General features: G+C 39.5%; 1 protein-coding gene across 6 annotated transcripts in view; it reads left to right on the top strand.

The window, feature by feature from the left end:
* STARD13 (StAR related lipid transfer domain containing 13) overlaps positions 1–25,781 on the top strand; it is a 337,847-nt gene that overhangs the window by 139,649 nt on the left and 172,417 nt on the right. The window contains exon 1 of one of the 6 annotated variants that reach the window (XM_082601999.1): positions 1,742–2,466. The exons of the other annotated variants lie outside the window; for them this stretch is intronic. Coding sequence (XP_082458125.1) covers positions 2,382–2,466 — 85 coding nt within the window. The 5' untranslated portion in view covers positions 1,742–2,381. Of the gene's footprint in view, positions 1–1,741; positions 2,467–25,781 lie in introns of those variants that run through there. 6 annotated transcript variants of the gene reach the window in all.

Here is a 25,781-nt window from a genome sequence, read left to right as displayed (position 1 = left end):
AAGTACATAGAGTTCAAATAACCTCTCCAAAGTTACATAGTAGGAGCTGGTATTTGAATGTATCTTAGCTAGAGACCATGCTCAATAATACTCCAAACCATTTTTTAGTTTTTATAATGAGTGTTAAACTACTGAACCTATGGTTGATTTCTGGATTATATAATATTTCAATCTTTTCTACTCAGGGTACAGCAATGAACCATGTTACAGAATCACTGTGAGATTTCTGGTCAGGTCTTATTTCTCTAGTGGAAGCAAACTGCTATGTGTTTTACCTTTCTTGAGCAGTTAGTACCCAATAGTACACAATGTCAGGTTATTATACTAATGGCCCATAATCATTCAATTAAAGTTATCAAGTGCATATTAATAACACCAATATTTTTTGTAACTCACATACTGGTATCTTGAAGTGACAGCCACATCATTAAGATTGTTTACTCTGCTATAGATCTTTCAAGGAAGATTTAGCATTAAATTAATATAATTTGGGGATCAACACTTATAGTCTTTCATGGCTATTGGGAACAGAGTGCAAACAAGAGTAAGTTGCTCCCCAATGACCTCATTACAGTGAGATGATCATTGAATGGCACAGACATGATTCAACAGCAGATCCACTCATTAGAGGGAAAAACAGGGAAGAGAAATAAAGGAATCTTTGATGATACATAGGATCGGAATTAGTTGCTCAAACCCAGGATGAATCTAAACTTGCTTCTCTTAGGGTATGCTCCAAAATATACATGCATCATTTCTCTAGCCATCTTCTTAGTTCTGGAGTTTTAAGTCCAGTGAAAAAGAGAAGTGATGTTTAAAATAGGGTGTTTTGCAGAGTGAAAGCTTATCACACAAGTCATACTGCCCATGATCCTTGCCCCACAATCTTGCTGAATCAATGGGGAAATTGTTATAGGGAGAGAGAATGAAAATAGTAATGGTCCTTATTTCCCTTACCGGCAGGCTCTTGGAATGGGCAAGAGGGAGGATGCTGAGGAGGTGGAGGAAGAGTATGTTAGGCCATGGAAGGGGTGAATTGGGATCTTATGTCATTAGATGGTTACGATTTATTGGCTACATGTGCATCATGCTTAAAGTCTATACACACACATGTTACTCGGAAAATCCAAATTTAAGCAAATGTATAAATGTGATCACTTGCTTTGTGAAAGAATTCATCATGCTTTTAAACTGAAAAAAATATTGTAATGCTTTAAACAGCATGATATGGACCAGACTGCAATAAAGTCCATTGAACTACAGAAAAAAAGAAGACAGGGATGCAGGCTCTATTTGGAAACTCTCTCATTCTCTTACCAGGCAAGTTTCAGAACTTCACTGGGCCTTCATTTCTTGATGAGAAAATGAGATGGTATGACTGTGGTTCCCAAGGTCTTTCTGTAGTTGAGTCAATAACTCCTTGAACAAGAGTGTGTAACGCAGGGAAATTTAAACCTAAAGTAGCAGAGGCCAAAAAGGAAACAGAGCAGCTGTCTAATGTGGAATAAATCAATGGCTTTTAATTTTTCTACATCTTGTCAAGGAAGTGGTAAGATGGAAATCAGATTTTAGTTCTACTTCTGATGCTAATTAATTGTGTGATCTGGGGCAAGTCACAACTTCTCTGGGCATTCTTTTCTTCTTCCATAAAACAAAGAGTTTGGATTAAATAAATGTGAAGCTCCCATCATCTCTAAAACTCTAGGATTCTGTGATCACAGGTTATTACCTTAAGAGAAAGATGATTCTTATTTACATTTTCCTTATTATGTCATTCAACATCTACCCGGACATACTTCATTGATACCTTGTTAATGCTCTCATTATCAATTTAATAGGAATGTTAGGATGTCCGGTCTTGTGGACTATTTAAATGTCAGTACAACCTATATTTATAAAGAAACCTGTAAAAACCTTTCTTTATCAGGAGTCCTGGACTGTAAAATGGAGTTATTGCAATGCCTGGCCTATTGCAAGGACCGTAGGCATCCGAGAGTGTTAATGTAGGTGGATCCCCAAGCTCACAAAAGACCTCTTTTCTTGATAGTAAATGCAAAATGTGGAAATTTCACTACTAGGAGAATTAGTGAAAGTTGATCTTGCATGTTCATTGACTTTTTATCTGACTCTATTTTTAGAGATAGCACTTGAGTTGAACTCAACTAGAGTGGAGTAAACTGCTTTTTTATGTTTGCAGGGAATAGAGCTGGGCATTAGTGATGTATTCTCTCTCATTCCTCCATCAAGTCAAATGATATCTTGGGGATTTGCCCAACCTAAGTGGTGGCATTTCTCATCCCTGGTGTAGGAGACCTCCACCAAGTGGGTAGCATCAGCCAAAATTAAACAACCCTTTGTTCTTTTGGAATTGCCCTTTCTCTATGCTTAGCATTCTCTTTCTCAGCTACTTTCAGAAATGGAGGATGAATACACTGGCAGAAAGACAGATGGAACACAGAAAACAGGGTAAGCATGCATCAGTCATGTGTTGCTCAAGTTCTTTTAAAAAAAAAACAAAACTGTCACAAATTCACATTTCATGAATCAGAGCCTCTTTCTATTCAGTGCTGGTGACTGCAGGGCCTGTACACAAAGGATACTGTTTAACCAGAAGTTACAGGAAAATCTGTTAAGTGAATTAAGTCAACTAACTTTGAATAACATTTTAAAAATCATCACATAGTAAAAATATGAGCAGTCAAGAAATAACTACTGGAAAGAAATTAGCAAAGAGCAATATGCTTATACACATATAAAACTTGAGAATTTAACTTTCATAGCTGCACTTCACTGCTTTTATTAGTTCTGAATTTATGAACACCCATCCCAGATGCAGGCAATTGCCAAATCTGGATTTTGTGACATTAGTTTAAGTGAATAGAGATTCATTTTTTCTCATATCTTCCCCCCCCCACTATAATCAGTGCTTTAATTATTAGTAAATTGGGGACACTGGTCAACTTTTATAAAACAGGATTCCCCATTTCCCTAACAACCTAATCATGGCCGATTTAGAAGCACAAGTTAAAAAAAAAATCACCACTAGTGGTCTGAGCAATATCAATTGATGGCCCAGACAAATTTAGAAAGAGAGAAAATGACAAGTGGGTTTTAGTAAACTTCCTATAAAAAGGAAAATAAATGGAAATTCAGTGAAAACTTATCATTAAGTTTTAATGCTCTGTCTCTACATTTCATTAGCTATGAGAACGAGGTGCTGAGACATAAGAAGACAACCATGTGTTTTGCACACCAGATATTTGAATGAAATGAGGATCACGTAACAATCATTTTCTATCTCCTCGGGCAATCTGAATATGATTTTGGTGTGGGTAAAGACATTATGTATTAATTTACATTCTACCTCATTACCTAAAGGATTTGAGGTAGTTCAGAGAAGAAGATACAACTCAGTTAAAAAAAGATAAATCTGGTGAAAAGAAAAATGTAGGTCAATTAATAAGATAAAACTAGGAAGAGATATTATATAAAAATTTACAACGCAAGGCCCTGAATAATTATTAAAAGCAGGCTGCAGATTTAGCTTGAGCCTTCCTAATCTAAGAAAAGAGGAAAACGTGATCAGGGAAGATTTGCCATGTCCATAAGGTAAAAACATACCAGCACAACTTTCCCTGGGACTTGATATTTGGGAGAATTTTCTCCTAAGGACTTGATATACAAGAGCAGTTTCTCATAAAAAATCCCATAAAGAGACTACAAGCCATAGTGGATGGTGCTTTTAAACATTCCTATAGTGAAATCAATAGCAAATCTCTTACAGCATCCTGCAGTGGAAGTGGGGGCATAACAACAAATTATAATTCAGTAAAAATATTCGAGGATGGGGTGGACGGATCAAAACAAGGAGGTGCAGTAGGTAATCCTCTGATTCTCTGGCTTAATCTAGAAATAGCATGGAAACTGTCTAGAGACAATTTCTCTATGTCTCATTCTCAGAACTCTAGTTACATGGATGGTTGGATGGATGGATAGATAGATAGGCAGGAGGAAAATATGTCTGTGGTTAAGTAATTTGGGGAAATACTGCATCCTCCTTCCCTTCTTGGAAATTCACATTTATGAAAGGTTCAGAGAAATCCTGCAGGAAGTAATTTAACTTTGTTTAAACTGACATATTTCCATATTTCATCATGAAACCATTTTATACTGGATACCAGGAAGTGACATCATGTAAAATCAATGTTCCCTGGGGAACACATTTTGGAAAGTCTGGTTTAGGAAAGTAGAGGGCTGGTGGTCCATTCAGATAATTCTCTTTGAACATATTTCTTGAATGAATTGATAATTTGAGATTGTATCTTATAGAGTAACATTGCAAGTATGCTGTTTTCAAATAAGGCCAGCTCCATATACTTTAAAACTCTACTGGGTTAAGGCAGGATGGATATCTTTTATGAAAATTAACAACCAAAGGAAGATCCTAACCTGATTAAGTGCCCTCCGCACATTTGCCCATCAGAAAACTGAAGGAGTAGGTATATGGGCAGAGTTAATCATTATAATAAAAAGAATACAAAAAATCTTCAAGTAACCCTACAAGATAGGTACTGCTGGGCCAGTAGAAAGAAATGATTACTTTTTAGCTCTGTATCTACGATAAAGCCAAAGTCCTAGTTGAGTTCCAAAGGGGTCGGAAGTTACAGCAGCTAATTCAGAATATTCCATTACTGCTGGAAAGTGGAGTCACAGCCCCACAGGAAAGAAACAGGAAACTCTTTATGAGTCTCAAATCCTCCCTTTCTATAGGTGATGGGAGAGGTGGACTCCTGGAAGCTCAAACTTTGATGGGTGGCTCAGAGTCAGTTTCTGACTTGAAGAGCCAAACGTATCCTTGGTTACATAAAGTCTCCCTCGGAACGACGGAATAAAGTTAACTGATAGATAATAGGTCATTTTTATTAGTAAAATCTGTTTGGTCTAGTTGTATAAGCAACTTACCAAGTTTCCCATGAAGACTACAAATATTCTTAAGGTATTTTTCCTCCTGCTGGCAAAGAGATAACAAATTAGCATTTGCATTATGACTGATGCTTTTTGAGAGAAATCCACAGAACATCAAAAAGCTGCAACAGAATGCATGGAGAATTAGCCATACTGTATAGCCCAAATCCCATGTTGTAAAGTCACACAGGGCCAGAGCAATCACTGTAGAATGGTGCAGTCTAGGGCAGGGCAGACACACAGATTACTATGAAAATTTATACACTATTGTTTGAAAAGACATGAATTCTCTTTTTTAGAGAAGCTTAGGATCAAAAGGAATTTAAACGGAATGGATGGAAAATAACTTAAAATTACAGAACATGCTAATGCTGTTAGAAAAAGGAAATCAATAGAAAAAAATCCGAAATGTCTGGCTAGACTCTCAAATGACTTCCCTCACAAGCCATAGGAATCCTGATAATTTTAAAGGTCTGACAGAGGCAGAGCTGATTAAAATACCAATGATTTGCGTTGCCTTGTCTCTAACATTCTGATAAAACACTAGAGTGAAACAGTGTAGAGGAGAGAGTGGAGAATGTAAAGGAACTCCGCAGTCACCAAGTAACTAATTTACATATCAGTATTTTGAGCTGAAGAAGGCATTCTCTTCCTGCATTCCAAGTCTCCTCTTACTGGTAATTTTGAAAATCATGCATATGGATGACAAGAACCTTGGATTAGTATTCAATCTCTATAAGTGAACAGTAGCATTTCACATGCATTTTTATTTACCAAATGACAAACTGGAAAAAAATACGATAGTCATAAAATCATATTTTCCTCTGAAGGTTTTACTACCTCCAAATTATTTATAATAGTTAAAATTACTGTAAGAAATAAGAAGGATTTACAATTCCAATGACAATGATATTCCAACCATTCTCACCTAAATAAGACTAGAGTTCTTAGTAGAGGAATTTAAATCTCTCCGAAATGCTTTGAAGGACACAATACATTTTCTGCTAAATGCATTTCTCAAAATAGAGGATGAAATCCGTTGCAAGGTATAACTTGGAGGACCATGTGTTGTGTATAATAATTTCTTATTAATCAAATCGCCTTCACTACTACATTGATCTCTTTGGGTAGGAGAGTCTGCTACCACTCTTTCCCTGCACTTTCCTATTTTCACTGTTAGTATTCCATTCTCTCTGCTGTGCTTTTAGGAGGAAGGTCTACGGCAGATAAAGCTGCTTAGATGTTTTTATTACTGGCTTCCTAGAAGAAGGAGGGGAAAAAATCTTGGCCAGAAAGAAGGGAAATCAGTCTTGCAGGATATCTTGAAGAAGACCGCAAAAAGAATTTCAGTGACTGAGTTTATCATTGGTTGGTCCCAATACTGAGTGTGATGTAATTCCACATTTGAATTCTTATGTATTATCACTGGCCAGGGCAGCCAATCCATTGGAATTGCTTGGAACAGTCATGAAATGGTAGCACAAAGCATTAGAGAGATGGGCATTTGTTTCTTGCCTTCTTCTAGGACAATCTTTCAGGAGTTATTCTGTTGATGGGATGATGAAATTTGTATTCTTCGGGGCAGTTGAAACATGTTGACTGAATTTCAATTTCACTTTCTGCTCTTGATCAATTTCACTTTCTGCTCTTGATCGTAGGATCAAGAATGTCCTAGGGACACTGTTCATTTAACCTAAACTTTAAACTTTCTACACCTACTACTGAAACAATTGGAGGCCTCTGGAGTCGTGCAGCTTGAGTTTAAACTTCAGCTCTGTATCTCCCTAGCAGAGTGACCTTGGCCAAGTTACTTAACATTTCTAAGCTTCAGTTCTTCTGCGGGCAAAAAGGAGCTAGTAATAGCCACTATCTCATAGTTATTGCAATAAATGAGAGAATACAATTAAGCACAGAACACAGTGCCTGGCACATACTAAGTGCTCAATATAAGAAAATATATCAATATTTACATTAAACAAACATCCATGTACATAGGGCCCTTCAAGGTATTGTATCAGCAAATGAAGAGTAAATTATGTATTATATACCAAGTTTACTAAGGCAGGCATACCTCTCGCCACATTTTTTGTGTCCTCAAAAAGTATCCACCACAAAACCTGAAACAAAAGGTGGGTTTTTTTGTTGTTGCTGTTGCTCTTTTGTTTTTTATCTTAAACTATAATGAAAACCACTGTTGTTCCCAAGTGTGGTTTCCTGGGCACAGCAGTTATTCTTAGTTGCTCTAAACTGACCTAAAGTGATGGGTTTAGGCCACATTTCAACTCATAAAGATAAATAGCAAAGTCTGTTGATCCCCACCTTCTGCCAATAAAAGAGGCAGGAAATGTTCCCAGCTCTGGGAATGACTTGCTGGTAAACTGTAAAGCTGAGAGAGGGCAGCAGTGCTGGAGGAAAGGGGGCTATGCTCTCAGTAGGCTGGAGTGAAAAGCCAGGGAGGCTATCAGTGTGTGAGGGTGGGAGCAAGGCCCTACAGCCTCATTAGCCAGTGACAGAGGGTTATGTCTATATATCTGATGGTTTTTATCTATAATGTCTGAGTTCCCCTCTCAACATGTGATTTTTCTAAACTGAGAACTTAACTTTGAGATTTTTCTTAATTTTGTAGAAACTTTCCAGTATTACAGTGGTCTTTGCTTAGAGGAGTTCATAGAAAAGAAATGCTGTAAAATGTCGATAAACTTTCTAATGATCAGTTGGCAATTTAAAAACTAAGCACTCTGTTTCTCGAACTAATTCAAGCAAATTATTTAAGAAGCTTTCATTGCCCATTTCCTCTAAGGATTTCATTCCTTTTCATTCAGGAATATTCTTCATATTGTTGAATTCCTCCGCTGTGAAAGACTGCATATGGATATGAAATTAACATTTGTTGAAATTTGTCCTTCAAGTTGAATGGACTAAATCAACGTGGATTCTTTTGCTTCATTTATTTATGGAATATATGTAGTCTTAGGTCCTCCTCCATTTTGGTTCCCCCCAACCAACAAAGAGTAGAAACATTAGTTAGTCCAGTCTTTTTATATCATGACATAAATGTTAATCTTTAACTTAGTAAAAACCTTGTTTTATAAGATAAAACATTTGATGTTTGTGTATGGCATCCTGGAAGCCCTGAAAAGCTATTATAACAGTAATGCCTTCACTGGTAGAATGTGTGACATTTTGTGGAGCAACTCCATATGCATTATCTTTGAATATGAGTGTAAGATAGTACTGATCATCTTGGATTAGGAAGCTGTGTTCCCTAGAATCTTTCAGAGATCTGACAAATGCATATGCAAGCTTTCCTACTTTGAGACGTTTCTAGTCTCCGTTCCCTAAGTTGTTCCTTTGGAAGTGGATTTTCACTTGGTTTTGCTGTATGGAAAAGTACATTTCCCTGAGTGGACTCTATAGATAAGTATAGGCTCACTTGATCGAATAAGGAAACTTGGCAGTGAGCAATACGGTTGTCAAACATTAACTAACTGGTAGAGTAGAGATGGTTTCAGAGTCCAACTTTTTCCTTTCCCCCTTCCATGTGGAGTAAAATTACTTCCTCACCTCCAGCTTTACAATTCAGTTTCTGATGGAGCCATTCTATTTCTGTTTCAGGTGAGGCTTCTCTTTTCACTTTTGTGTCCATCTCCCATCGTTGGTCACTTTAGCAGAACTGGCCCTGGACGCTGTAGCTTCTGTTCTGTGAAGCCTGGTGCTTTGTTCTGTAAGGCAGGAATGATGTGGAATTGAGACAGGTTCTTTTCAGCTCTTAACTGTCAGTCGTGCTTCCTCCTGGCTGCTGGAGTCTATGCAGCTGTGTCCAGAGGTGCAGGCAAGCCATACCTCCTGGTCTGAGGCAGAACTTTTCCACTGGGTCACCCAAGTGAAAAGAAGAGTGAACGTTGGGGTTTGTCATCGAGAGGCAAAATAGTGTCTCAAAATTTCTGTGCATTTACGTCAAATATTTGGGTCTGGGGATTGATGATTTGACTTTTTATAAATTTTATGCCACAAATTTTAGCTCTTGAAAAGTTTACAAGATTTTTTAAACACTGACCGTATACTTATACCTGCTCTTATTGAGGGTTCCCTATTATGTAGCAGGGACTGTTTTCGGCACTGCATTTATTGCTATTTTATTTAATTTTCATGAAGACTCAAGAGTGAAATTTACTCATCTGGAAAATAAACATAGTAAGGCCTAACACTCAGGCCTTATGATGTTCATTTTTCAGATGAGTAGACGAAGACTCAGAATGTTAGATAACTTTCCCAAAGTCCCCCAGCAAGTAGGTGGCAGAGCTGGACTTTGAACTCAAGTCTGTGATTCAGAAGCCTATGTCAACGTACCACTGACAAACACCAGCACCCTCATGATTATGTAAGCATGTCTACCTTGAATCCAAGCAAGGCGTCTGTTTTCTTTCATCACTTTGGACCTTCTCAGTCCTCCCTCTTCTCCCCCACCAGTCCCTCAAGTTGTTGGAGAACTTTACCTCCAAAACCAGCAGCAATTCCTCGTGATCATCCTAGATACTAACTACCCTCCCACCCCTCTCCTGAGGGTTGGCTGCTGTTCATCCAGGGCGCTCTGTCCAAAGTAAACAACACGGCAGCAGCATTTGGCCTTTGGTAAGGAGTCTAGGAAGGTTAGGTAGGAATAAGCATAACAGAGGGAAAGGACAAATTCCTCCACCCCCAACCCCCTTTCCCTACTTCCGGACCCTGCAGAGTGCTGCTCTTCGTCCTAGAAGGTGCTGGGGGTCTCGATGTCCATATACTCCCCCAGGTTTCCCCAGGGCTCTTAGGGCCCCGGAGCTCAGCGGCTCGTGTGATCTTCACCGTGGGCCTTTGCAAGTGAGAATCGAGATGGGAATTAGGTCAGACCTGTGGTGGTCTCTGGACTCTGGATCTTGGACTCATCCGTTCTATAGTGGAAGGAAAGCGTGTGTGAAGCCAGGGTCTCCATTTGCGGAGAGAAGCCCTGGATGGAGCTTTTTTTTTCTTTTTCCAGATTTTGCAGTTTTGACCTCAGTCACGGCTGAGGCCTGCAGACCAGAATAGTCGCAGTTGTGCTCTGCCCTTGTACTGCACTTGTAGCTGGAGAACAGTAGTCAGTCAGAAGAAAATATCAGTGTTCTGCCAACTTCTGCTGTTTGTGCAATTTTGCCAGAAGCAAAAACAGGATCGAAAATAATAAACAGACCTCCTCCCTTGTTGCATGACTATTTACATAAAGAGATTGATGAACTGACTGTGCTTGTGTGAGTGCTCAGGGAAGGGAGTTTTTAAGGAGAAAAGGTTAATTCTTTGGTAGTTGATTGGGATTTGAGCTTTTCCCAAATAATTGGGTGTTTAAAGAGATAACTCATAGTATATATAGTGCTGCTTCTTCAATACAAGCAGCCTGAATCATGGATAAAACAACCGGACACATGAATCACATGCAGCTGTAAAACTTTGCGGGGAAAGTGAATCTTGAAAACAAAGGGCCAACGTGAGTCTTAAGTAGAATAATGATGTTTCCAATGGAAAGAGAAACCAAGCTTGGGGGACTGGAAGGCAGGAGGCCTGCTTCTAGGACACCTTTGTGTCCTAGATGACCCTGAGGTCATCGAGGTGACCGTGTAACCTGGTGACCATGCATGCTTTTATTTAACCTCTCGGTGCCTCAGTTTCTTCATCTATCAAATGGGAATAATACCAGCTCCTGCTATTCAGTGATATTATCAAAAGAAAAAACAATCGATGTGAAATTAATTCAGATAGAAGGTGTCATCCTCAGTTCTGTCGTGGCTAAGTGATGTCAGGGTACCTGTTAGGGACCTCTGGGCCTGAACACAGGAGCCATACAAAGCAAGCCCCAGCTCTTTAGTCCTCAGTTGGACACAAAACATCACCACACTTGCTTCTCTTCCTTGAATAATAATTTATATCACCCCTCATGGATATGGGAATAATGTGCCACTCTGTGGTCTTGTTTTGTTTTTAGTTGGTTCCCAAATAGACAAAGTATTCTAATTCTTACCTTTATTTTGTATTTTCTTTTTATGTATTTGATATGCTATGAGGGAATCTATGCGATTAATTAGGCTCATTTTAAACTCCACCTTTCCCTCTTATTTTTCTGCTATTCTGCGGTGTCGAGAGTTTTACTTTGTATTTTTTACTCAGCCAATGAATTTTGTTTCACTCTTAATGAATAATTTCCCATAATCATGAGCAGAGTAAAATCTTTTGAAGTGAAAGATATTGTGTGATAGACTCAGGGACTTTGACAAGTCGAAGCGTCATAGATCATATGCTTTCTTTGAGTTAAGAATCTCCAGTATAAATCAGGCTTCCTGCCAAGGCCAGTAGGCAGTGTGGACTGTCCTCTAGGCAGGATAGCCTGGTGTGGCTGTCGAGCTGGAGGCCTGCAATAGCTTACTGTGATCACGGCGAACTGCCTGAGTCTGAGAGGCCTGAAGGAACCTGATGTCACCTGCCCAGATTATCTGATGAAGGAAGGACGTGCCCAGTGCTTTCGTGGGGCCTTGCCCAGCACAGCCTGGTCTGCAAAGCCTCAGGAAAGAAAGGTGAAAGGTGAGAGAACGCACACTTTACAAACACATCCCTTTAAGGTGTTTGGGTTTTGTTCCATAGTTTTTTTTTGTTTTTTTTTAAAGCAATCCTTCCTCCCTCCTTCCCTCCCTCCCTCCCTCCTTCCCTTCCTTTCTTGGCTGTGTTGGGTCTTCGTTGCTGCATGCGGGCTTTCTCTAGTTGCAGCGAGCGGGGGCTACTCTTCATTGCGGTGCATGGGCTTCTCATTGTCGTGGCTTCTCTTGTTACGGAGCACGGGCTCTAGGCGCTGCAGGCTTCAGTAGTTGTGGCACATGGGCTCAGTAGTTGTGGCTCGCGGACTCTAGAGCACAGGCTCAGTAGTTGCGGTGCACGGGCTTAGTTGTGAGATCTTCCCGGACCAGGGCTCGAACCCATGTCCCCTGCATTGGCAGGCAGATTCTCAACCACTGTGCCACCAGGGAAGTACCTGTTCCGTAGTTTTGATATCAGGTTTTTGTTTGTTTTGTTCTCAATGTTTGAGTGTGCTGATGATGTTAGATTTCAGGAGAATGGGCAATTACTAAGCTGAGACTGGTGTGAAAATCTTTTTGTTGAGCACTCTGTATGTGTGGTTATTACTTGAAAAGCTGGGTGTCTTGAGTGCAGTGGCATTTGAGGGGGAACTTTATGAATGAAGAGGAAGGAGCTTGTTTGATGGAGAATAATCCAAGCGTGTGAAGGCTTCCCAAAACCTTTACTCCAGCAAAGCTGACCTGTAAGACATTATTGACTTCTTTCTTGCATATGGGGGTGAGACTAACGTCTCTCCACCCCCACCCAGATTCGTGATGCTCTGAGTTTCTCTGCAGCCTTTGGCTTAGCAGAACACGTTTCTTGTTTATAGCTGGCTCTGCTCATTGCTTAGCCATTTAAATGAATTATAATGTGTTGTGATTGTTGACATGGGACTTAGGAAGTCTTCAGAGCCTTGATTTATGAGAGAAAGACTCTCTCAGACATCTTTCCTTTGGCTCTGGGAGGCTGTGCATTTTCTAAAACTTGTAGTTTGCAGATGCAATGTGCATTGAATGAAAACATGGGCTTTGGTGTTTTCTGGACCTGGGTTCAAATCCTAATTCCAGCGTGGATTGGCTGTGTGATCTTGAGCAAGTTCTATGAACTTTGTAAGCCTGTTTCCTCATTTAAAGTGGGAAGAAAAATAATAACGTCCACGGCCTGGAATGAAGTGTTGTCACACATGCAAAGTACTTATTGCAGAACCAAGCACTTACTCAGGGATCAATATACATTCATCTGAAAAGGAAACAGAAAGGACACAAATAACCAGCAACATCGTCCATTACACTGTGGACTAACTCCTTGCGGAGAAGATGAAAAAATACCCAACTTTGGATAAATAATAAAGTGGAAGCTAAGGAAGGGCCCAATTGTAGTGGGTCTGAAATTGGAATGTCTCAAGTTTCCTCAGAGAAGAAAATCTATAACTAGTGCAGCTAGGAAACTGTGCAATTTTAAACAAGGATTTTCCTAATCAAATGGAATTTACCTCTGAAAGCAGATAACTGTCAAACTCTGAGTATAATAGAAAGTATTTTTAGTCCTTAAAAATTACTCTTTAGGCTTAAAAGTTACTCATTAGACTACCCCATAAGTCCAGAATATGAACCTTAACTCTGGCATGAAGTTGATGGAAACATATCTAACTCTTAATATTTCAAGTCTAACTTCCCCAAATGAAGCACATCTGCCTTAGCAGTGCAGTCAGTTGGGACCTAATCACACATCCTCTGAACTATTCTCATAAGATGTGAGATAAGCCCAGAGGAAGTACATCATTCTGCCTTCACTCCACCCTCAAGTGTGCAGCCTGCTCTAAAGCCTAGAAGCAAAGAGATAGCACAAGGAGCAGGAAAAGATGTCTTCAAAGCCTAGAATCCCCTTGGCTTCTTTTCAAAGACAGTCTTTTAAGTCTTCTGTTTTTACTAAGTTTTGATAAACTCGAAACATTGAATCTTAACTTTGTTGTAACCCACTCAGCCAGCTTACAGAAAATGAAGTGCATTCATTCATTGTCTTTCCATTTGTGCATGAAGGGACACAGTCATTCATTCACTCACTCACTCACAAAGTCACTTCTGGAATACCTACTCTGTGCCAAGTGCAGGTGTTGGGATATAACAACACATTAAAACAAAATCCACACCACTGTTTAATGGGGGCTTTAAACTCGTGCCACAGAGTGTTAAAGCTGTGGGGATGGCATCCGTGCAGGGGGAGTGGAGGCACAATGGCCAGAGTCTTTAGCTTTAGCTATTATTTTGTTGTCGTTCTCATGTTTGGGTGTTTCATTGCTTCAGCTTCCAGTCTTTTAGCAGAAGGCATCCATGCCTGATATTACTGGGGGTGATTCTTACAAACTGTTGGGGAATCCTGGCGTTAAGACTTCATCCATTTTTGCCCCATCGTTTCACCATGTGTCTTCCTTAGAATCTGAATAACTCATATCCCATCATCCAAGTGCATGGAATGCTCTCCCTCTGGCGAAAAGTGCATTGCTGATCTGCTCTGTTCTCAGAAGGTCAGGGCACATCATTTACAGAGCGCTTACCTCTCTGCTGACGCTGCTACACTAGCATTTGTGCTCCCCCTGTAAGGATTAGAATGGTGGTGAACTTCTCATGAAATCAACTTTAGTAACATAGCAATAATTAACACAAATAGTTAAGAAAGGCTACATTTTAGGAATGAATACCACTTCTTCTGCATCAGTTACACTAATGGAGAATCTAACCTAGTCAATATTTCAACAAATAATTGTTCAAAGTCGACTGCAAGATCTTTGCTGCTATTGAGTATGATGGAAAATTATACAAAACATGATCACTGCCCTCAAGGAGATTACAATTAAGTGAGATAAGACATATAAACTATCATTAATACCAACAGTTCAAGAGAGTGCATGGTTCGATGACTAACGGATTATCAAAACATAGGTATTCATAAGAGTGCATTGTCAGCAGGGCAGTAAGGTAAGGAAAAAGGTTCCTGGGCCTGAGCTATGGAAAGTGGCTGTGCTTCCACTGGGCAAAAGTCAGAGGAACTTATTCTAAGTAGGACAACAGAATGAATTGAAAAGTATAATTTAAGTAATTAAGAATGTAGTCCATCCTACCGTATAGCACAGGGAACTATATTCAATATCTTATAATAAACCATAATGTAAAAGAATATGAAAACATATATATATATATGTATAACTAAATCACTTTGCTGCATACCAGAAGCTGCACACAACATTGTAAATCAGCTATATTTTAATTAAAAAAAAAAAAAAGAATGTACTCCAAATCTGGTGTAGGAAGTGAGATGATAAGGTTGAAAAAGGAGTCTGAGGCCAGACTGCAGTGAATTTGAAAATTTTTTGGTAGGTAATGGGGAGCTACTGAGGGAATTTGAATAGAGAAGTAATTGGTTGAACAGTAGTTTAAAAAGATGAATAAGTGAATATGGGTTTAAAGTGGTCAGAATGAAAGTAGAGAGACTAATAATCAAGGAACGTGTGTTTTGTCCAGGCCATGTCTAAACATGATAAATGACTGTCTCATTTAATCCTCATAATAGTAGGTACTGTTGGTGTTCCCATTTTAAAAGCTAAAACATTGAAGCCTAGAGAGATTAAAGTTACTTGTTCAAGTTAAACCCAAATAACTAGCAGGACTTGAACCAGGGCTATCTGACTCTAAGTCTATCTTCTTCCACAGCTCAAGGGTTCCCCTTATAGTTTAGTTTTTGTTGTTACAGTGACTACCCAGAAAAATATCCCGAGTGATGAGGATTTTAACTGTGGCAATAAAGAAATGATAAACCTAGGATTTAGCTCCATAACTTTTCAGAATGGTAGAATATTTATATTCTTTTAAAACTTTAATGTTCCCAATTACTAATTTATCTCTTCATTCATTTGAATTTATTACTGTACCTTCTACTAGAGATTTTCATTCTACTTGGAGACACCTATCTGGTGATTGTATTATTAGTAATTCTTGCTCAGTAAATTCTGGGTCAACTTACAACAGAAGTTTCCCTGGATTTTAATTAAATTACTTGATGGAACTATACATGTTTTCTTTCCGCTTTAGCCATGATCCCTTAAAAAATTTATTGGTGAGGAATAAATAAAATTAAATACTAATATAAAATGAATTTAATATGTGTGGTAAGGAGATTTAAATTTTAAACCTCTAGACATTACAAAGTGGCTTGATGATTTCATTTTTCAAAGAAAGACTTTTCTAAGAGTATTATGTACCTAAATACAAATAAAATTTAGTTCCTGATTCTGGAAATGTGAATAAACCAAAACACTAGTCATATTGGGCCAATTGGCTGAAATAGCTTGAAACCAATAGATTAATTTGTAGAGAAACCCAATAAACAAATGTCTCTATAGGACATGCGATCTTGTTGTTTATACCAGATTCTTAAGCAGCCAGTCATTATTTTATCAAAAAAGAGAATTTCAAATATGAACTGTTCCAGAAGTAATTTAAAGATGTTTAAATATTTTATGAAGTATGAAATCACACATATTTGCCTTAGGCAGGCTCCCCACTGGTACTGAATAAAAAATACTCATATAGTTTTTTTAATAAGAGCTATTAATATAAAGTTTTACTTCTCTGCCTGAATTGTAGCTCATATTCTGAACCTAGCCGCAGGTTAAATCCCAGTTAAATGAGGTGCCTAAAGAGCCCCCAGGGGACAGAGTTTGTATGCTTACTCGGATAATGTGCAAATGATACTGAATTTTCTACTGTGCTCTAAAGCACACATTCTATTTTCTCAACACACTCTAGTCTCTTGACTCCTATTTAGAAAACAACTTATCACTATTTCCCTCAAGTCCAGTGTACTTTTTCTTTCTTTATCAAGATTGCTATCTCTACACATCAAGATGGGCAAAGGTCATGGTGAGTCAGGCAAAGTCTCTCTTCTTAGAAGGTCATGGCCACACTTATTCCCATGACCTCTCTCAAGAAGCAAAAACTAGAGGTCACTGCCCAAACTCTGGGTCAGTGCCAGCTTATTCTCTAGGACAGGCTGTTCCTGACCCAATAACCAGGTCCCAAAGGTTCATGGCTTCCCAAGGGAGTATCCTTCTTTCAAGGTTCACACTTAGTATTCTTGTCTGATAGTTATATGTAAATCTAGTTCTCCCTTTCTTGCTGATCAAGCTGCTCTGTACATGGGTAGCATGAGAGAAATCATAACCTCTGCTACTTCTATGTATCAAGATAGACTTCTAGATGGCACTGGCAAAATGTGTGACCTTAAGCTCTTCACCATGCCCAGTGGCAGACTCATTCTCTGACTGTTTCTGATGTAAGCCCCAGCTGAGCTAATCCTACAAGACCCAAGTTCCCCAGTGAATACATCATTGAGCAGCAGTGGTTGAACTTGGAGAAGTATAATACTGTTGCTGTGTAACAAACCACCCCAAACTTAGTGGCATTAAATAGCCATTATTATGCTCATGTGTTCTGTGGGTCAGGAATTTGGAAAAGATACAGTAGAAATGGCTTGTCTCTGCTCCATGATGATTGTGACTTTAGCTGGAATAACTTGAAGGCTGGGGATGACTCAATGACTGGGCCCTGGAATCATCCAAAGCCTCATTCACTCCCAGAACTGGCTGCCTGACAGGTGGGGCCTCAGCAGAGGCTGCCAGCTGGAACATCTACCTGTGTTTTCTCTATTTGGCAGCTTGGGCTTCCTCACAGCATGGAGACTGCCTTGCAAGAGTAAGCAAGGCAAAAGTGCATGCCTTTTCATGATACCCTTGGAGGTGGTATAGAGTCTCTTTTGCTGTATTCTGTTGGTCAACATAGTCATAAAGATCTGCCCAGGTTCAAGGGGAGGGGGCATTGACCCACTACACGATGGGAGGAGGGCCAGAGAATTCACAGATATATTTTGTAACTCCAGTAAGATGTTTCACATTGGATAATTCTGGGTTTCTGCCATTCTTGCTGGCATGTGCCTGGCCTTTGACTGATTGATTCATTTCTCTGAATTGTACAACTGGAAGAAGCACTACAACTAGAGTCATCATGCAGTGTGCTTTTGCCCACAGGTGTGCAGAGAGTGCCTCGGTGACATTCCTGTGTACACTGCATTGCACTAATTCTTTGATTGTGATTGTATGAGTAGTTACAGGCATTGTTCTGTACATACATTAACTTGTTTAAGCCCTATAACCCTGTGAAAAGGAGAATATGCTTCCACCCATACTCCTTGCCCAGAATTAGAACAAAATTCAGAATCTCCAAGGTTTAGGGCTAGGGAAGAGTCTCCAGGTGAAGTCAAACAGTTCTCAATTTTATCCCAAACCCTGTTTTCCATGGACAGAACTCTGAGTTCTCTCATTTTACTCACAGCTCCTTTTTTTTTTTTTTTATTGCTACCTTGAGTCCTTAGGGATAGAATTTAAGTTTCTGGGTGCTATTTTATTAAGAAATTAAAGAAGGACTTCCCTGGTGGCACAGTGGTTAAGAATCTGCCTGCCAATGCAGGAGACATGGGTTCGATCCCTGGTCCAGGAAGATCCCACATGCTGTGAAGCAACTAAGCCCGTGTGCCACAGGTACTGAGACTGTGCTCTAGAGCCTGTGCTCTGCAACAAGAGAAGCCATTGCAATGAGAAGCCCGCGCACCACAACAAAGAGTAGCCCCCGCTCACCGCAACTAGAGAAAGCCCGCGTGCAGCAACGAAGACCCAACGCAGCCAAAAGAAAAAAAAAAAGATAGTTTAAAGGAAAAAAAAGAAGAAATTAAAGAAGATGGGCTTTGTTTTTCACAGCAGTGGTCCTCAAGCAAGGGCAATTTTACCCTTCAGGGACAACTGGCAATATCTGGAGATACTTTGATTATTACAACTGTGGGTGGGTGCTAGTAGCTTGCAGTAGACAGAGGCCAGGGATGCTGCTAAACATTCTACAATGCACAGGATAATCTCCCACACCAAAGAATTATCTGGCCCGAAGTGTCAATACTGCCATTGCTGGGAAACCCTGCTTTACAAGGAATTTTTATAATCCCCCTTATAAAAATGAGGAAACTGGGCCTCAGAGGAGCTAATGACTTGCCCAAAATTCCACAACCAGTCAGTGATGGAGTCAGAATTTAGACACCCATCTTGAGATCCTCAGTTTCATGTTCTTACCTCCTGTTGGTACTTGAGCCAGCCTGGCACCTGCTTAGAGAGAGCAAACGTGAAGGCAGAAGTGGCTGTTCTCACTTTTCTCATGCCCTGGACGGTGTGAGGCGCACCACACCTGTCGTAATGAGCCTAAATCCTGGTGATGGACATTGTGCTCCCATGTCTTCTTTACCCTTCAGGAGATGGGTGCAGTGCTCACACGGGCTTAGTTAAGACTATATAGGTTAAGGTGTGGGTGGGAGTTGTGCTCTAACCTCCCAGAAAGAGACTTGTAAATAACAACTGAAAGCCTGGAGCACAGGATGCCCGTGTGTGTGTGTGTGTGTGTGTGTGTGTGTGTGTGTGTGTGTGGTCTGGGTGTGTTATGGGAGGGCAGTAAGATCTTATCTTACAATGACAAACAAACAGATAATTACTTGTAATTTTGGAGATAATTGTTTTCTCATCCTGCAAACATGCCGAACAGGAAATTAATCTAAATCCCAGAAAGTTTGGATCATCTGCAGATCGTCAGAAAAGAAACACTCATTATGCCCCCAGAGCCCCCACCACATCCAAGCGACAAGCTGAAAACGGCAGCTGCGGCCCATGCCGCCTGCATCGTGCTAGGGCCCTGTGCTCATTGGTAACTGGAGAGAAAACAGCACAGGGAGTCTGGCAAAGGCAGACTCCAAGCAGACAGGACACCTGGTTAATGCCACCCAAGGCAGAGTGTCTGGCTGTGACTCAGCCTTTCTGATGGACCCATTCATCACTTTGGATTCCATGTCAGTGCAAGAGCTGGCTTCACTCTGCCTTGGACAAATGAGTCTTCAGGTAATAGATGATGGTTAAAATGCCAGGCAAATGTGATCTGCAGTGAGAGACTCGGCCGTCTCTGCTCAGTCTCTGGCTTCCCAGCTTGAGGCAGTCTCTTTATTTCCAAAGGGAGGATAAATTCAACCCAGATTATTCTCTTAGATGAAGCATCTTCTGCTCTGTCTTCTCACTGCTCATGGGCCAAGTTCACCAGGGAAAGCCTTCTAGGGGTGAGCAATGGAACAAAGGACAAGTGGCCTGCCTTCCGAGCTCAGGCAGTGCAGCCGCCCAGACAGTGTTCTAACTGTTCTGGGAAGAATGAAGCATTCATAAGCCATTCCATTTTCAAGGAAAAAATTTCCTGTGACATTTTAATCCCCTTTTGTGCTGGAGCGTTTTTAGAGTTTTCTCCTGCCAGTCATCTCAAATGTTTTGTATCTCTCCCTTTTAGCTGAATTGCATATTATGAGCCATGACCCACAATAAAAAATAATGCCACTGTTATTGAATGAAAGTCTCGTTCTTTGGGTTATTCTGGGCTTTGGGTCAGCATATAAACGCTGACTTCTGAAAGTCCGAAGACGTTATCTGGCTGAGGCTTATGTGGGGAGAACAGAGTGAGCTATGAGATGAAAATGACCACCTGCGAGCTCCAATTTGGTTTATGTTTCTGTGGAATATTTTCTGTAAGTGATATGACGGGGTGCCATAGCATTTTTTCTAGTAGGAGATCTGGCCTATTTCTGCAGTCTCTTGTCTGCTTATGGAATTTTTGTAGATATTCTGTATCTAATTTAGGATTTCTCAACCCCAGCACTGTTGACATTTGGGGGCAGATAAGTCTTTTTTTTATGGGGGCTATCTGGTGTATTGTAGGATGTTAAGAGGCATCTGTGCCTCTAGATACCAGAAGAGCCCTCCCCCCAAGCTGAGTAACAAAACTTGGAATGTCCGAAGTGTCTTCAGACATTGCCATGTGTTCCCAAGGAAGCAAAATCACCATTGGTTGAGAACCACAGATCTAAGTTAAAAAATACCTAGATACGAGTGAATCCATCCCTTTGTTCATTCCTTTTACAAGTATCTCTTGAGTGCCTAGTGTGTGACAGAATCTTCTTTGGAGACTGTAAATTGCAAGATGAAGAGGTCATAATTGTTGCCCTACAGGGACTTGCAAGGCAGACAAATTTTAATTTAAATAATTACATCAGTAATGTACTCTAATAAAAATATACAGGATTCCACTTGGGAGTTCAGAGGAGGAAGTCTTAACTTTGATTTTAGTTACCAGACTTCCTGGAAATTCTTGATTCCACATTTATTCAGGAAATACCTTTAGTTTCGGGGGGGAAGAATCCTGTTTACCAAGATATTATACTATGGAGAGTCTCAAAACCAAACCTGTGAATTCTTCTATAAATGTATCGATAAAGTAAATTTAGATTATCAAATATAGATAGAAAAATGCCCTAGTATCTGGACATGAACCAAGGTACAAAATATATACATGAGAACACCCGAATGATTCAATTGGCTTTCGGTGGTTCCGGGGCTAACGGAGCCCTGGGCTTTGGACAGTGTCCAGGCTTGATCTCAGGAAGGTGTCTGCCATGCTTTGAAGTCAGTTTTCAATCTTTGTTCAGTAGTAACAGGCTAAAGTGGATGTTTACACTGCTCTAGACCTCAGATTTGATAGCATCCCCATAAAGCATGGAGGACTGAAAAATGAAACCAGAGTAAACCAGTCCTAACAACTGGAGCCACGTTGGCCATGGTTGGCCACTGGAGCTGGAGCATGGAGGGCAGTTCCTAGTCCAACTGGAAATCCGCCTTTTCACTTTACTTAAACAAGTGTGAAAGACACTATTAAAAGTGATGGTTTTTTTTTCAGCCCTAAAATTTTATTATTCTAAATTTTTTTTACATCTTTATTGGAGTATAATTGCTTAACAATTGTGTGCTAGTTTCTGCTTTATAACAAAATGAATCAGTTATACATATACATATGTTCCCATATCTCTTCCCTCTTGCATCTCCCTCCCTCCCACCTTCCCTATCCCACCCCTTCAGGCGGTCACAAAGCACTGAGCTGATCTCCCTGTGCTATGCGGCTGCTTCCCACTAGCTATCTACCTTACGTTTGGTAGTGTATATATGTCCATGCCTCTCTCTCACTTTGTCACAGCTTACCCTTCCCCCACCATATCCTCAAGTCCATTCTCTAGTAGGTCTGTGTCTTTATTCCTGTCTTACCCCTAGTTTCTTCATGACACTTTTTTTATTCTTAAATTCCATATATATGTGTTAGCAAACGGTATTTGTCTTTCTCTTTCTGACTTACTTCACTCTGTATGACAGACTCTAGGTCTATCCACCTCATTACAAATAGCTCAATTTCGTTTCTTTTTATGGCTGAGTAATATTCCATTGTATATATGTGCCACATCTTCTTTATCCATTCATCCGATGATGGACACTTATGTTGTTTCCATTTCTGGGCTATTGTAAATAGAGCTGCAATGAACATTTTGGTACATGACTCTTTTTGAATTATGGTTTTTTCAGGGTATATGCCGAGTAGTGGGGTTGCTGAGTTGTATGGTAGTTCTATTTTTAGATTTTTAAGGAACCTCCATACTGTTCTCCATAGTGGCTGTACCAATTCACATTCCCACCAGCAGTGCAAGAGTGTTCCCTTTTTTCCACACCCTCTCCAGTATTTATTGTTTCTAGATTTTTTGATGATGGCCATTCTGACCGGTGTGAGATGATATCTCATTGTAGTTTTGATTTGCATTTCTCTAATGATTAATGATGTTGAGCATTCTTTCATGTGTTTGTTGGCAGTCTGTACATCTTCTGTGGAGAAATGTCTACTTAGGTCTTTTGCCCATATTTGGATTGGGTTGTTTGTTTTTTTGTTATTGAGCTGCATGAGCTGCTTATAAATTTTGGAGATTAATCCTTTGTCAGTTGCTTCATTTGCAAATATTTTCTCCCATTCTGAGAGTCGTCTTTTGGTGTTGTTTATGGTTTCCTTTGCTGTGCAAAAGCTTTGAAGTTTCATTAGGTCCCATGTGTTTATTTTTGTTTTTATTTCCATTTCTCTAGGAGGTGGGTCAAAAAGGATCTTGCTGTGATTTATGTCATAGAGTGTTCTGCCTATGTTTTCCTCTAAGAGTTTGATAGTTTCTGGCCTTACATTTAGGTCTTTAATCCATTTTTCTGTATGGTGTTAGGGAGTGATCTAATCTCATACTTTTACATGTCCCTGTCCAGTTTTCCCAGCAGCACTTATTGAAGAGGCTGTCCTTTCTCCACTGTACATTCCTGCCTCCTTTATCAAAGATAAGGTGACCATATGTGTGGGATTTATCTCTGGGCTTGCTATCCTGTTCCATTGATCTATCTTTCTGTTTTTGTGCCAGTACCATACTATCTTGATTACTGTAGCTTTGTAGTATAGTCTGAAGTCAGGGAGCCTGATTCCTCCAGCTCCATTTTTCGTTCTCAAGATTGCTTTGGCTATTCGGGGTCTTTTGTGTTTCCGTACAAGTTGTGAATTTTTTTGTTCTAGCTCTGTGAAAAATTCCAGTGGTAGTTTGATAGGGGTTGCATTGAATCTGTCTATTGCTTTGGGTAGTAGAGTCATTTTCACAATGTTGATTCTTCCAATCCAAGAACATGGTATATCTCTCCATCTATTTGTATCATCTTTAATTTCTTTCATCAGTGTCATAATTTTCTGCATACAGGTCTTTTGTCTCCTTAGGTAGGTTTATTCCTAGATATTTTATTCTTTTTGTTGCAATGGTAAATGGGAGTGTTTTCTTGATTTCACTTTCAGATTTTTCATCATTAGTATATAGGAATGCGAGATTTCTGTGCATTAATTTTGTATCCTGCTACTTTACCAGATTCATTGATTAGCTCTAGTAGTTTTCTGGTAGCATCTTTAAGATTCTCTATGTAGAGTATCATGTCATCTGCAAACAGTGACAGCTTTACTTCTTCTTTTCCGATTTGGATTCCTTTTATTTCCTTTTCTTCTCTGATTGCTGTGGCTAAAACTTCCAAAACTATGTTGAATAAGAGTGGTGAGAGTGGGCAACCTTGTCTTGTTCCTGATCTTAGTGGAAATGGTTTCACTTTTTCACCATTGAGGACGATGTTGGCTGTGGGTTTGTCATATATGGCCTTTATTATGTTGAGGAAATTTCCCTCTATGCCTACTTTCTGCAGGGTTTTTATCATAAATGGGTGTTGAATTTTGTCAAAAGCTTTCTCTGCATCTATTGAGATGATCATATGGTTTTTCTCCTTCAATTTGTTAATATGGTGTATCACTTTGATTGATTTGTGTATATTGAAGAATCCTTGCATTCCTGGAATAAACCCCACTTGATCATGGTGTATGATCCTTTTAATGTGCTGTTGGATTCTGTTTGCTAGTATTTTGTTGAGGATTTTTGCATCTATGTTCATCAGTGATATTGGCCTGTAGTTTTCTTTCTTTGTGACATCCTTGTCTGGTTTTGGTATCAAGGTGATGGTGGCCTCGTAGAATGAGTTTGGGAGTGTTCCTCCCTCTGCTATATTTTGGAAGAGTTTGAGAAGGATAGGTGTTAGCTCTTCTCTAAATGCTTGATAGAATTTGCCTGTGAAGCCATCTGGTCCTGGGCTTTTGTTTGTTGGAAGATTTTTTATCACAGTTTCAATTTCAGTGCTTGTGATTGGCCTGTTCATATTTTCTATTTCTTCCTGATTCAGTCTTCGCAGGTTGTGCATTTCTAAGAATTTGTCCATTTCTTCCAGGTTGTCCCTTTTATTGGCATAGAGTTTCTTGTAGTAATCTCTCATGATCTTTTGTATTTCTGCAGTGTCAGTTGTTACTTCTCCTTTTTCATTTCTAATTCTATTGATTTGAGTCTTCTCCCTTTTTCTCTTGATGAGTCTGGCTAATGGTTTATCAATTTTGTTTATCTTCTCAAAAACCAGCTTTTAGTTTTATTGATCTTTGCTATTGTTTCCTTCATTTCTTTTTCATTTATTTCTGATCTGACTTTTATGATTTCTTTCCTTCTGCTAACTTTGGTGTGTTTTTGTTCTTCTCTCTCTAATTGCTTTAGGTGCAGGGTCAGGTTGTTTACTCGAGATGTTTTCTGTTTCTTAAGGTGGGATTGTATTGCTATAAACATCCCCCTTAGAACTGCTTTTGCTGCGTCCCATAGGTTTTGGGTCGTCGTGTCTCCATTGTCATTTGTTTCTAGGTATTTTTTTAATTTCCTCTTTGATTTCTTCAGTGATCAGTTCGTTATTGAGTAGTGTATTGTTTAGCCACCATGTGTTTGTATTTTTTACAGACCTCTTCCTGTAATTGATATCTAGTCTCATAGCATTGTGGTCGGAAAAGATACTTGATACAATTTCAATTTTCTTAAATTTACCAAGGCTTGATTTGTGACCCAAGATATGATCTGTCCTGGAGAATGTTCCATGAGCACTTGAGAAAAATGTGTATTCTGTTGTTTTTGGATGGAATGTCCTATAAATATCAATTAAGTCCATCTTGTTTAATGTATCATTTAAAGCTTGTGTTTCCTTATTTATTTTCATTTTGGATGATCTGTCCATTGGTGAAAGTGGGGTGTTAAAGTCCCCTACTATGAAAGTGGTACTGTCGATTTCCCCTTTTATGGCTGTTAGTATTTGCCTTATGTATTGAGGTGCTCCTATGTTAGGTGCATAAATATTTACAATTGTTATATCTTCTTCTTGGATCGATCCCTTGATCATTATGTAGTGTCCTTCTTTGTCTCTTCTAGTAGTCTTTATTTTAAAGTCTATTTTGTCTTATATGAGAATTGCTACTCCAGCTTTCTTTTGGTTTCCATTTGCATGGAATATCTTTTTCCATCCCCTTACTTTCAGTCTGTATGTGTCTCTAGGTCTGAAGTGGGTCTCTTGTAGACAGCATATATATGGGTCTTGTTTTTGTATCCATTCAGCCAATCTGTGTCTTTTGGTGGGAGCATTTACATTTAAGGTAATTATCGATATATATGTTCCTATTCCCATTTTCTTGTTTCTGGTTCATTATTGTAGGTCTTTTCCTTCTTTTGTGTTTCTTGCCTAGAGAAGTTCCTTTAGCATTTGTTGTAAAGCTGGTTTGGAGGTGCTGAACTCTCTCAGCTTTTGCTTCTCTGTAAAGGTTTTAATTTCTCCATCAAATCTG

The sequence above is a fragment of the Mesoplodon mirus genome (genome assembly GCF_964341445.2).
Source record: "Mesoplodon mirus genome assembly, chromosome: 17".
NCBI lineage: Eukaryota > Metazoa > Chordata > Mammalia > Artiodactyla > Ziphiidae > Mesoplodon > Mesoplodon mirus.
Note: the sequence above shows the minus strand (reverse complement) of the source record. Positions and strands in the feature narration are given on the sequence as shown.